The sequence below is a fragment of the Filicampus tigris genome, chromosome 9 (genome assembly GCF_054856515.1).
Source record: "Filicampus tigris isolate MCC_2025a chromosome 9, RoL_Ftig_1.0, whole genome shotgun sequence".
In the NCBI taxonomy this organism is placed as follows: domain Eukaryota; kingdom Metazoa; phylum Chordata; class Actinopteri; order Syngnathiformes; family Syngnathidae; genus Filicampus; species Filicampus tigris.
Genome location: NC_141225.1, coordinates 7,140,045 through 7,154,296, shown reverse-complemented (window position 1 = coordinate 7,154,296; position 14,252 = coordinate 7,140,045). Strand labels below are relative to the sequence as shown.

Genomic DNA, 14,252 nt, shown 5'->3' with positions numbered 1-14,252 from the left:
AACTGCACCCGTTTTTAGCCATCTCAGAGAGCGGCCATTTTGTCACTTTTGTCGACTGAAAATGACATCATCACTACTCAGGGCTCAGGTAACGACCAATCACGGCTCAGATTCAGAAAACAGGTTAGCCGTGATTAGTCGTTACCTGAGCCCTGAGTAGGTGTGATGTCATTTTCAGTCGACAAAAGTCACACAATGGCCGCCCCCAGAGATGGCTAAAAACGGGTGGATTAACTCTTATTCCACAAACGCAATATTTATCAGAATGCCTTGTTTCAACTTGTGGGCCTGCTTAGAACATATACATGTGCACGGGCCCGAGAGTATGAAAATACGACTAGTGGCAATCTGAATAACCTAATCTAGCTAGGTTAACTGCTTATATATGGCGTAAAAAAGTAACAACTAAAATTCATGTTAATTTGCCAACATTGAAAGAGAACTAGGAAGATTCTGATGTTATTTTATCATTTGCTGTGATGTTCCGGATACTTACTGGCTGCTGAGGACCTTCGCCGCCCAGAACACGGAAGCCGAAGCCCGTCTCAATGTCCCTCTTGAGGAACACATCAATGTCTTTGGTGTGGGGCTCTGTGGAAGGAAAACAGGTCAAATGCTGTCGCTTTTGTGCGTGATGTTTACTGGTTGAGAAGGTGATGACGGGCTTACGTCTGCTCTCCAGCAGGGCTTTGGATTTCAGGTACATCTCAGTGGCGTCTCGCTTTGGTGAGTCGTTGGTGGCGCGCAGAGTGCTCGTGTTGGAGTGGTAAGGCAGTGCCTGGGGAGGCGAATCGCCGATGGCATCTAACATTTCCGTGCTGGCCATAAGGTCCTGCCTCTGACGGATGACATGGTTAAAAAGTTATCCATCTCTCCATTTCCTATGTCACTCATTAGTCTCAACTGCTCATTAGTCAATCACACAAAAAGGATGGTTAATGGTGAGTGCATTAAAAGTATATAATCCCGCTTTCGTTAAACTTTTGACAGGTGTGACGTCATGCAGGAAGTCCCGCCTTAACCACGCCCTTTATGACGCCATTTTGTTGTCCAGAAGTAGAATCTTGCAACTGGCCACGCCCCTTTGGTGACGCCATTTTGTTGTCCAGAAGTAGAATCTTGCAACTGGCCACGCCCCTTTGGTGACGTCATCTTGTAGTCCAGAAGTACGGTCCCACCCCTAACCTCGCCCAATACCTCCTCTAACCACGGCCATTTGTAGTACAGAAATGTAATTTTGCCACTAACCCCGCCCGATACGTCACTTCCTGTCCGCCTTTTCGCGTTGCCATACATCGTTTCCTGTCGGCCATTTTAATGTTACATCACTTCCTAGTCCCTGCCCCGTTAATACATCATCTCCGGTAATCTGATACATCCAAATAAGGGCATTTGATGACATCACACTTCCAACTCAGTGGAGTTCACCAAGAACATGCCCGGGCATGTTTTGGACGGTGATGTCACCCGGGCAAGTCCAGGCATGTCTTGGCTGCCGCCATCTTTTCCGGTCTTTCCTTCATGCCCAAATATGGACATTATGCTTCCGCCTCATTCAAAGTAACAGAGGGATATGTTTAGACATGTTTTTAGGCAAGTCCAGGCATGTCCTGGCTGCTGCCATCTTTTCAGGTCTTTCCTGCATGTCCACATATGGACATTATGCTTCCGCCTCGTTCAAAGTAATGGAGGGATATGTCCAGGCATGTCCTGGCTGCCGCTATCTTTTCCGGTCTTTCTTGCATGCCCAAATATGGGTATCCTCTGACATCATGCTTCCGCCTCATTCAAAGTAACGGAGGAATATGTTTAGACATGTTTTTAGACCCCTTCCGGTATGACCAAATATGGACATCCTGTGACATCATGCTTCTGCCTCATCCAAGGCATGTCCAGACTTGTTTTTAGACACTCCTCTCTTGTAAGGAGGCGCTACCATATACTTGAGTGTAAACAGAAGTAAAACAGATCTTCATGAAGGCATCATGATTGAGGGAACATGTATTTCTATTCATAAAGGCTGTGGATCAAACGATCATCAAAAATAAAGGATTTATTTGGAAATAAGACAACACCCGCCCACTGAATCATTGGAGTAATACCACGTCATCTTCACATTTGACTATGAAACAGCAGAACTACACCTGTACACCATTTTGCATGCTTGGTTATGTTTTTTTAAAGATTGAGAAGAGCAACCCTTATTTTTCTAATACAGCTTGTTAGGGCGTTTCCTTGGGCGGAAGCATGATGTCATCAAATGCCCTTATTTGGATATATCAGATCATAAGATGTATTAAAGGGACGGGGACTATGAAGTGATGTAACGATAAAATGGCCGACAGGACGTAACGTATGGCAACGTAAAATGGCCGACTGGAAACGACGTTACGTTGGGACTTCCTGTGTCACATCACACCTGTCAAAAGTTTGACGAAAGCGGGATTATATACTTTTTTTGCATTGACTTGTTTAGCGCTTTTGAACAGTCAACCAAGATAGCATCTAGCATGAACTAATATACTAACATAACCACCGGTCACAAGATTGACTAATGATCAAATTTGTTATAAATAGTTTCTGGAGAGAATTTATTGTATGTTTTATTTCACTGAAATTGTGTCAAGAAATTATTTCAGCGAAAAAGTGTCACGGTTTTTAATTTAGATTTGGACACCATATGTTAATAGATACAGGAAAAGCTATTTTTAAGAAAAACAAAGTCCATTTTTCACTTTGCTGCAATTGCTATGAGGGCCTTAAACTGCAGGATTTAGATATCCCAAAACATTTGACTTGCCTCCTCATCCTGAAAGGGGCAGCATCTTTCATTCCAAAGTGTTGTTATATTAATAACAGCAAACTATCCAAAAGGGGGCTCATCCATGCTTCATTAGCACGTCAATCCCCTGACAATGGTCGCAAAGTTCACCCAAAACTGAGAGAGGAAGCAATTAAGGCTTTTCCAGGGCAAAACAAAAGGAGGCGCTCTGAATCATAATCAACATTCACATTTCCATCATTTAATTTGGTGCTGTGGAGGCTTAGCGGTTAAACAGAGTGGGGTGTGGGGCGACAATGGCCTTGGAAATTAAACCGAGTGTTGATTCCAAAAAGAGGGCAAAAAATGTGTGTCTACTCACAGGCTTGAGACTCTTCACAGGCGACGTTTGACCTACGAGACGAGAAACAGAAGTCTGTCAAACCACGAGATGGCACTGCCTCCCCGGGCGGAAGTGAAAAAGCTGCACTGGCTCCATTAATGATGGATGTACATGCATGTGATTAAAGGTGGACAGGGAGTGTGGCGTTTGTACACGGGGACGACAACACGGTCCGAGCAGGGCTGCTAACAAGACGGATGAACGCATTAGCGGTGTGCATATTATTCACTGACCGATAATTTCCCCCCAACACTCTCTCTGCTTGTACGCCCCCTCGCTCTATCTCAAGCACTCAGATTGTTCTCTGCGGATCATCTTTAAAACACCCCCTGCTGCTGCGTCTCCCCCCCCCCCCCCGACACCACTCACTGCATTAACTCGATTAACAAACAGTCCTCGGGAGCCTCGCGAAACCTCACAGTCCTGGACTAACACTTGGCGTGATGAGGGGTTAATGGAGCCTGATGGAAAATGGTGGAGTATAGCTGGAAGCAGGCGCAGTGAGTGGTAGTTGGTGGGGCTGACGGATGGGAATGAGGGGCGGGTTGGAAGGATTATATCAGATTTTGTTGTTGCTTTACTGTAATTGGAGCTTTAAGAAGAAAAATGCTGTGAACTGCCGGTGTATTACAGGAGTCCCTGGGTTTATGACATTTTGGGGTAACGCTACACTGAATGTAAGAAATTGCGTGTGAATGCTGGAGAAAGGATACTGAAATGGAATACCAAGAGACTGCACTAAATGAATTGTTGAAATGTAGAATGTGAGACTTGAATCAGTCACATTTTGGTGAATTTCATATTTTAAAAAAAAATATACTATTGGTCAGTCTACACGCGTGGGTGTAATTTTTACACAACGTGTTGAAAATGGCTTGCTCTCTTTCACGATGCAATGCAAATGGTTGCACAAACTTGCCATTTTTAGGGTCTCCTGAAAAGTGACTAGTTTGGAGGTACAAGGCTTTGGCCCGATGCCAGCGATGTCAAATATGTCTTCATTTAGGAATTGTTATAATAACTCTGTATATGACCTGAATGAGTTCAAATGTTTGAAGATGGAATAGTTGGACTTGTTTGAGAAATGCATAGGGAGGAGGTAAATATGTCAAATGTACGTATGTATAAATGCATTAATTTGGCAATATTGTCATGATGTCAAAATATGGAAGAATAAAAATGTAGGAATTTGGGAAGTGTGGAAAGTCGTTCAAAGATGTCCTGAATGAGCTTAACAGTTTATAGCTGGCATGTGAAAGAGGAACTGTCTTGTTGAATTTGTCATTTGCTTGAATGTTTTTTTCCATGTTAAAATGTGGAATTGTAGAAAAACTGATCATTTTTGGAATGAAAAAAATGATTCCATACATGACCTTAATTTTGTGAATATTTGGATGTTTGAATATTTTACCTACTAGGGTTTGACTCAATTGAGAAACGTGGAAGGAGTCAAGTGTCAAGAAATAGAAAAAACATCTGGATGCACAACACGTGCCAACTTATTGGCAAATATGGGATACATCACCAGTGTAAGAATATAAACCGAAGACACCCAGTGCTTGCAGTCATTGAATAAGGGTACTGGACTGTACTACAGAACCCCTGGGGACATTCCCTTTATCATAGTTTCGCCAGACTTTTTAAAGACCCCTCCAACACTCCCACAGGTTCATTGCTTTCGATCAAAGCCAATCCGTTCAGGAGGGAGGGTGGTGGGGGGCTCATCGACTCACACGGAGAATCCCCCTGGCTCTCGGAGACGACGGATGTGCGAAGAGACTCCTCCCGCAACCACACTCACTCTTGGAAGAGAGCCCATCCCCATGCTTATGTAATTCCTGCTCTCTGAGTTGTAACGCTGCATTATGCCTTGTCGTAAACACAGAGGAGGTGGGTGGCAGTGTTCCGCAGGATTGTGCGGCATGAAGTGGTGGTGGACGTGCACTGTAGAACGACCTGAACTATTTTATATAAATGCTATAGACAAAGGTAGCCACATGCACTTCTGACATTTTGGCCTCAGTTTACGACAGAGTTCTGTTCCTATTACGGCAACGTAACCCAAACTCGTATGCAAGCCATAGCACACTGGAGGAGTCTCTATCACTAACTTACCCTAACGCAGTAGTAAATCATCATTGAAAAACACTTCTAGCTTTTTCTTACATATACCAGCCAAATAAAAAAAACTAAGTACAGCAAAAGCTGAACATGCTAATTGTGTCACAGCATTATTCTTACGCCGCTACGCGAAGTAGCTCATTACGTACAGTTCATAACCTCGGAATCGTATTGGTGGGGACCGTCAAAAACTGAGAACTTGCTCTAATTTATCAATCGGGAGTTGGACTAGACCCAAGCGAGCTCCTTAATCCATGAATTGGCATTTTAGAGAAATGCATGGGAACGGTTTGGCAAGGCCCTTTTCCGTCTATATATGGCAAGCTTAAAAGTTTAGGAAGATGAAACCTGGAAAATGGGCACCCTACCTCCACGCAGCACGAGCACGTCGACCTCACTCCCCACAGGGAAGTCTTTGAGGATGTCTACCACCTGCGCGTGGCTCAGAGTTTGCACATTCTGCCTGTTTATCTCCTTGATGACATCCCCTTTCTGAAGGCCACGGCACCACTGGGCATCCAGGATCATCTTCACCTTCTGGCCCAGTGGGCAGTCGGCGATGGCAAAGCCGAATCCGCCGGGCCCCTTGATCAGCGGCACGCTCACCAGCTCTGGTTGCAGCATCCCGGTGGCCGACTCGCCCTGCCTTCCATTGGGCAAGGCAGCGACAACTGGCCGGCCGCTAGAGTCGGTGGTGACATAGTGGAGCTCCTGGGAGGAGCCGTGCAGGACGTCGCCTTTGACCAAAAGTGGCTGCCCGTTGATAAGTGGCACAGCCGTCACCACCTCGCCGCCGTGCAACGCTTGCGGAGGCTGGTTGGCAGGAAGAGGCGGCGGGGGCAGTGGGTCGTCGCTGTCCAGATCCACGTCTGGGGGAAGCGCATAGCCGCGGCAGAGGACCATGTCTACGTATTGGTTGACGGGAATGGACTGGAACATCTGCACCACTTCCGGATGGGTCTTCCCCAGAACACAAAGCCCATTAATCTCCACGATCACATCACCTGAAATGCAAGAACAGTGTAATCAAGCCACGTTCTTTCCACTGCACTGTCACTGAGATTCTTCCTTTGAAATATTCCGAGGCACATCAATCTTCTTTGCTGATATCTCAGAGACAGCTCCCTTCATCCCATCTCAGCAAACTCCTCACAGATTTGTGCACAGTAGCAACGCGATGAATGTCAAGGTCAGAAGAACAAGTATTGCACAGTGTTGGCTAATACTTTTGCCCGCAGCCCTCTTAACAATATTGGTCAGGTTCTTACATTATCGTCGAACAACAATCCGTGGAAGGCCAGAGACCAGAAAAATATTGTATAATTTAAAATAAAATATTATTGGTGAAGTGTTTGAAAATGTGCAGGTCCTGAAGCTTGAACCTCAGCCTCCACAGCTATCGAATTACTGAAAGCTTTAAGAAAATTGGTTGAGATCGAGTAATTGGAACACTGTAACATCTTGCCACATAGAGTGGCTATAAGACAAATTACACACTCCTGTTAAATTCCAGGATTCTGTGATCTAAAAAATGATACCAAGATAAATCATTTCAGAATCATTTCCATCATTGTGACCAATAACAGGTACAACTCAATTAATATACAGTATATATTTTTTTGTATTTTGGAGAGATGATGCAAGAAAAAATTAAATAAATAAATAACATGGTTGCACAAGTGTACACACCCTCTTAAGGTGGATACGGCTGAGTTCAGAATTACCCAATCCCATTGAAACACATTCTAAATTGAAGAGCACATCTCCCACCATTTAAAATGCCTCTGATTAACCCCATATACATTTCAGCTATTCTAGTAGGCTTTTCCTTTTTTTTTTTCTAGCAGAAGTCTGAGGGTTTCATGCTATAACTGACTACTATTTGGAACTGTTCATAATTCCTACCGCCTTGTATCCTTTACAACAAACAGTATTCTCTTTAAAAGTGTTATGGATGTGGTTAGGGTTAGGTTTAGGCACAGAACAGGATTCTTACACAAATCCAGGATTTTTTTTGAATAACCTCTCCAGAGCCTTTCAGCTAAACAGCACCCGGTAAATTTTAAAAATCAACGCGTACATATTTGTGTACATATTTCTTTCCACATCTGGGAGACGCTTGAGTGGCCTCACCGGATGCCATTTTGTTGTCGTGGGCAGCGGGGCCGTCACTGAAGACATTTTTCACTTGCAGAAACTCATCGGTGCGGTCGCCCCCGATGATGGTGAAGCCAAAGCCCTGCGAGCTCTTCTTCAGCGCCGTTCGGTACATGTCGCCTTTCAGCTGGTTCGGGTCAGCAGTGAAGCCAGGTACACCGCTCTTACCTGCAGACGCAAATTGGAATACTTAATTTCCTGTTGGCATCCTGATATTGTCCATGTATTCAGTGACTCCACAGCTCCTTCAGTGACAGACTATTACACCCTCGCTGTGCAAAGGAGAGATTCTGCCCACCGCTCCTTCTTACCTGCCGCTGTCAGACTGTTTAACAAGAACATTGGGTAGTCTCTACAAACTGGCGGACATTAGTGCAATTGTGCAGTCCTGCACCTGAGCTTATATTGCGCAATACTCAACGTACCCCACTACTGTATTTTTATCCAATGCTGTACTTTATATTTCACTGCAGCACTGTTACTTATTTTCCCTCTGTACTATGTACAGGCTATTGGAGTGTTTCTTGACACTGGATATGTAGATGTATGTAAGTGTGTATATACATGGTATAAGTGTATATACATACATACTGCGTGTATTTACATAGGTTTGTTTCCGAATGTTTGCTGATAATGTTGTACATTAACGGCTACATTATGCCGCCATTTCTGTGTGACCTACATCTTTGCTGCTGTAACACTGAACATGTCCCCATTGTGGGATCAATAAAGGCCTTCTTATCTACTTATTCACAATGTGATGCGTATTTTTGGGGGGTGGTTAACTGATGGACTGAACAACTGATGCGGTTCGGCTTGAAAAATGACAGACTGACAAATAATGGAAAGATACCCAGACCACTGACGGATGATGGACCAGCAGAATTGAGTAAAATGCCCACCTCTGCTCATACAGTGGGTTAGGAAAGTATTAAGACCCCTTGAAATTTTCACTTTCTCAGCACCCCATCTTGACAGAAAAAAATCAGGAATGTAGACATTTTTTCAAATTTATTAGAAAGAAAAACAGAAATATCATATGGTCATAAGTATTCACACCCTTTGCAAAAAAACATATTTAATTCACATGCTGGCTATTTCTTCTGATCCTCCTTGAGATGGTTCTGCTCATTTATTGGAGTCCAGCTGTGTTTAATTAAACTGATTGGACTTGATTAGGAAAGGCACACACCTGTCTATATAAGACCTTACAGCTCACAGTGCCTGTCAAAGCAAATGAGAATCATGAGGTCGAAGGAACTGTCCTAGGAGATCAGAGACAGAATTGTGGCAAGGCACAGATCTGGCCAAGGTTACAAAATAATTTCTGCAGCACTCAAGGTTCCGAAGAGCACAGTTGCCTCCATAATCCTCAAATGGAAGGAGTTTGGGACGACCACAAGTCTTCGTCGACATGGCCGTCCAGCCAAACTGAGCAATCGAGGGAGAAGAGCCTTGGTGAGACAGAAGAACCCAAAAATCATTGTGGCTGAGCTCCAGAGATGCTGTAGGACAGGGGTGTTCAATCCCGGTCCTCTAGAGCCCTTATCCAGCCTGATTTCCATCTCTCCCTACCTGAACGCACTTGATACAAATGATCGCAATCATTATCAGGCTTGTCCAAAGCTTGGTGATGAGTGGATCATTTCAATAAGGTGTGTTGCAGGCAGGATGGTGGCTCTTGAGGACCAGGATTGAGCACCAAAGCTGAAGGGAGATGGGAGAAAGTTACTATCAGTGCAGTCCTCCACCAGTCGGGGCTTTATGGCAGAGTGGCCCAACGGAAGCCTCGCCCACATAGAGTTTGACAAAAAACACATGAAGGACTCCCAGACTATGAGGAATAAGATTCTCTGGTCTAATGAGACCAAGATTGAACTTTTTGGTGTTAATTCTAAGCGGCATGTGTGGAGAAAACCAGTCACTACTCATCACCTGCCAAATACAATCCCTACAGTGAAACGTGGTGGTGGGAGCATCATGGTGTGGGGGTGTTTTTCATCTGCAGGGACAGGACAACTGGTTACAATTGAAGGAAAGATGAATGCGGCCAAGTACAGAGATATCCTGGAGGAAAACCTCTTCCAGAGTCCTCAGGACCTCAGGCTGGGCCGAAGGTTCACCTTTCAACAGGAAAATGACCCCAAGCACACAGCTAAAATAACAAATGAGTGGCTCCAGAACAACTCTGTGACCATTCTTGACTGGCCCAGCCAGATCCCTGACCTAATCCTGATTGAGCAACTCTAGAGGGACCTGAAATGGCTGTCCACCACCGTTCACCATCCAACCTGACAAAACTGGAGATCTGCAAGGAAAAATAACGGGGGATCCCCAAATCCAGGTGTAAAAAACTTGTTGGATTATTCCCAAGAAGACTCATGGCTTGAGCGCATCTTGATCCACCTTAACGCTAAAAGACTTCTACACAATACTGAGCACAGGGTCTCAATATTTATGACCATATTTCAGTTTTCCTTTTTTAATAAATTTGCAAAATGTCTAAATTTCTGTTTTTTTTCCTGTTAAGATGGGGTGCTAAGTGTACATTAATGAGAATTAAAATGAACTTTTTTGATATTTGCAAATGGCTGTAATGACACAGAAAGGAAAAATGTCAAGGGGTCTGAATACCTTCCGTACCCACTGTATGTATTGAATTTTTATCCACAATTGGAAGAGACCTGATTCCAATTTGAGGAAATCCGATTCCATGGCCATGCCATGCTTCTTTTTTTTTGTTTAAGATGCCATCAAGCATATCGCAATTTCACCACTTGAACGCAAACAAATGGAATTGTGTCACTGAAACCAAGCAGTGTATATCCATCCTTACATCACTCAGGAAGTTAATCTTAGACCACAAAGCATCTTTGAAGACACAAGATTCTAAAATTGTCCTTATGAATCAATACGAGTGTGAATGGTCATGTGTTACTGGTGTGATTGACAGGTGATCTGTCTGTGGTGCACCCCACCTCTGATCTGGAATAGGCCCCAGTTTACCGGTGACCCCGACTGGGATTTGAGTATCTGCATGACGGCTGGACTGACCTATTATCGTTGGAGGTAAACAAGAAGAGTGAGCCATGACTATCAAAAGCCGAAATTGGCTGAATTATACGGTGTATTTGCGCAGAGACATATATATTTTCCCCCACCTCCATTGTGTCCTTTGGGTTTTCAGAGTGCTCTGTAAATTTCCGAGCAGTGTGCGTGGAATTTAAATGCAAGCGTTCTCATTCTATCAAACGGTTGAGCAGTTAAAAACATCCAGCGCGGACGTGCGCGCCAGCCAGCGAGGGCGCTTTATCACAGCCGCCATGGACTCCAGATGTCCACACGCTGTTGCCGCGTGGATCAAGACGCGCTCATTTGCATAATCACATTCAAATTGCTTGATAAACTCGGCGTGGATTTGTTGCGCTTCTTCCTCTATGTAAATGACAATTTAACTGTCTGACTGAGGTAAAGGAGGAGGACAAGAGGTAATGGGTATGTAAAGGTGAAATAATACATCTGTAATAGTGTTTGAACTAGTACATTCAGAATAGGGCTGAACAATTAATCAAATTTAAATCAACATTGCAATGTAGTAAAAGGCAATTTCCAAATCTCAAAGGATGCAATTTGAAAAAAAAAATGAACCTGTTGGTCAGCATGTTTAATTTTTACATTTACATATATTTTATTTATTTATATAGTGTTCAGATAGATCATTGTTTCATGAAACATGAAAAGTTGAAGTGACAAAGCGACAAGTCTGTTTGCATTACCGTTTTAATCTGATTTAGGATTTAATGGCTTATGTTTATGACACACTTGTTTGGTAAAATTTTGTGAAAGTGTCGAACTGAACGCTAAAAGACTGAGTCACATTGTTTAGTGTGTTAATAACTATATAAGTAGATAATTTTATTGTCTTTCATATTAACTCATGGTTCATTCACCTTTATTTTTGCATAAGCCTTACCTATAAAACCATTATGTATAATAAAACTGATACTGTTTATTGTCATACAGAGTCATTTATTGCTTGCTTTTATTAAAAAAAAAAAGGGAAGATGACCTGAAAAAAAATAATCGCATATTAAATCGCAATCACAATATTGAGGATTTGAGAATTTGCAATTGGATAACTTTTCAAAATCGTTCAGCAATAATTGAAATAGTAATGGGGTGTAGAACTGTAAATATATATATTTATACATCAACATATATGCGCAATAGTGCATGTGGAATATTTAGTGCCTGCCCAGGTTTGTTAAACTTCCTTCTCCATGAAAATGACAATTTGACTGTCTAAATGAGGGACAATAGGAGGACAAACAAAATGTTGGAAGTGGGTTTGGTTGTTTGTGTGCGTGCGTGCGTGTGCGTGGAGGTGGGGTCAGTCAAAAAGCAAGTATCTCAATGTTTGTGGGCAGGCATAAAATAAAACATCTGCGCTGTGTCTTTCTGTTCCTTGCGGGACTCGCTCGGCATTTGATCTCCGGAGACAATCGGCACGGTAGTAAAACATTTCTCTGACATTATTAGTGCAGAAAAACAGCGCCCATTGTGTGAAAATGGCACCTGTCAACATGTCATATATATAAATATATACATATATATATATATATATATATATATATAAAAGTTTAATACAAGTGTAATTAATGTATAACACAAGTCACGGGTGATGTGGTTGCATCACAGCTGTCGTGTGATAAGCCTGTCAAGTTGCATCATTGGCAATCGGAGGAGCAAAGGCAGTTTCATCAGTCCCTGCACACCTGCGTGTGTGCGTGAGGTGCGCGGGGGGGATGGCGGCTTGTCTGATTATGCTCGTTTCTGTCTGATGTGTTGTTCCGACAGCTGTTTTTAGCTGGCTGAGAGCCTACCCCCATGCCCCCGCGTGTGTTCACACTCTCGCTCCCTGAATCCCTGCATTTGCTAGCACCCTGTTGCAATGTAATCCTCTACACATCCTTTCTAATGGACTGCTCCCTGCGTTAAAAGCTACAGAGGAGCCTCTTAATAGTGCACGGACCAAAAATAAATAGTCAGCATACGTTAGCAACAAACAAATCATCTTGACAATCACATTTTAAGTTAATTGAAGGTTGCTGACCTGCGTGAACCCACATTTATCACACTGGGACAGAAAGTCAAGTGTGCATACAGAAGAGCCAAAGTAATTAAAGTACAATTATAATGCAGAAACTTTGAGGTGTGTTTAAGTGGGGCCAGTTTAGATCAGCCGCAAAGACTTTTAGCACTTTCGGGACTTTTATTTTGTTTGGTCGATTGGATTCATTTAAGGGGCAACAGAAATATGTCTTCTTTTTACACATCACAGCAGGCTAGGCACATACCGAAAATCGTGACTAATTGGAGCATTTTCCACTCTTCCAATCAAATCAATCAAACAAACTAGTAGAACTTGGTAAGTTTGAATGCAGAGGTGGGCGCATCAGTAAATTTTGGCGGTCCGTCATTCGTCATGCAACAGCGGGCGGGGCACCCATCCGTCAGCATTAGTCTGTCAATATTTCGAGCCGACCCCGTCCATCATTTTCAGTCCGTCACTCTGTCATTTTGTTATTTTAACCACGCTTTCGTCATAGCTAAATAGCAGTTCGGCACTCCTATTTTAGAACAGTCAGTAAAAAAATGTTTACAAGGGTAACAGTAGTGGAGAGAGTGTCAGTTAAATTCACTGGTCTGTCTTTCGTCATTCACCAGCGGCGTCAATTTCGTTCCTTCGCCCATTTCGCCATGATAGGATGAAGTCAACTTTTGGCGTCATCGCGCTAGCGACAGGCAGTCGGTGTCGAGAACATACTTACCACATCAAATACAGGCACGGAACAAGCAGACACACAGCCAAATAAATTTAAAAAACACATATACACACACACGCACACACACAGCATGGTGTTTGGTGAAAACAATCTGGGACAATATAATTTCCATCTGGACAGAAAGGTATTTAACATCTATTCCCACCCATACCACCATTTTCCTTGATTTAATACACACTGGTAATTCTAAAATCCATTTTAGTAAATATAGGTCAAATGTGACCCAAAATAAACTTTGTGTACACAAACTTTGGTAGCACCATTACAAAAGAATGACACAAATTTAGAGTGAAATATGACATGAAAGACCCTTTGAAAGTGAATTCAGATATGTTTTGATTCTGAATATATTAAACATTTTTGAAAATAAAGTCTGAAAATATGAGAAAAGATGAAGAATAATGTACTACTGAATTGTGGAGCTATAGCGGAAAATACTTTTTCACCAATTTGGTTTCGCTGAATTTTTTAGTGGCCGTGCATGTGCATTTGTCGCGCCTCGCCCACTGTATAAAGGCCTAGACACACCAATCCGACGTCAGTAAGCGCTGGGGCGTCTGATTGCTCCGTCTGATTGATGTAGCGAACGCCGTCGTAACATCGGACCTCGTCACAAAGCGTCTGGAAAATCGGTGTCGTCAGTCGTAACGTTTGGTCACTCTGATTGGCTGTTCAGCGCTCGGACCACGAACGGGAAGTGACAAACGCGGATAAACAGTGAGCATGCCTTTTGACAATGTAAGTATTTCACGATACTGTACTGTGTCAAGAGCGTGAGGGTTTACTTCACGTGGGGAGTTCATCGTGAGCGAAAAATGTAGCTGAATGCATTGTTTACATTTTTATAATCTGCCCCCGGCCAATAGCTTTCCGGCTGCCTCTTTCTAACCATGATGAATAATGATTACCGCCGCCAATGGTATGGAACAGTATTACATGTCACCTATGTGCAGAAGGTACTTTG

The 14,252-nt window shown here is 43.1% G+C and overlaps 1 protein-coding gene across 4 annotated transcripts in view; it reads right to left on the bottom strand.

Moving 5' to 3' along the window:
* magi3b (membrane associated guanylate kinase, WW and PDZ domain containing 3b) overlaps positions 1-14,252 on the bottom strand; it is a 168,656-nt gene that overhangs the window by 13,969 nt on the left and 140,435 nt on the right. For all 4 annotated transcript variants that reach the window (XM_086040002.1, XM_086040003.1, XM_086040004.1 and 1 more), the window contains exons 9-13: positions 7,419-7,610; positions 5,654-6,289; positions 3,144-3,175; positions 670-838; positions 497-591 (exon numbers count right to left, since the gene is read on the bottom strand). In XM_086040002.1, the coding sequence (XP_085896128.1) occupies positions 497-591; positions 670-838; positions 3,144-3,175; positions 5,654-6,289; positions 7,419-7,610 (1,124 nt within the window). The remainder of the gene's footprint in view (positions 1-496; positions 592-669; positions 839-3,143; positions 3,176-5,653; positions 6,290-7,418; positions 7,611-14,252) is intronic.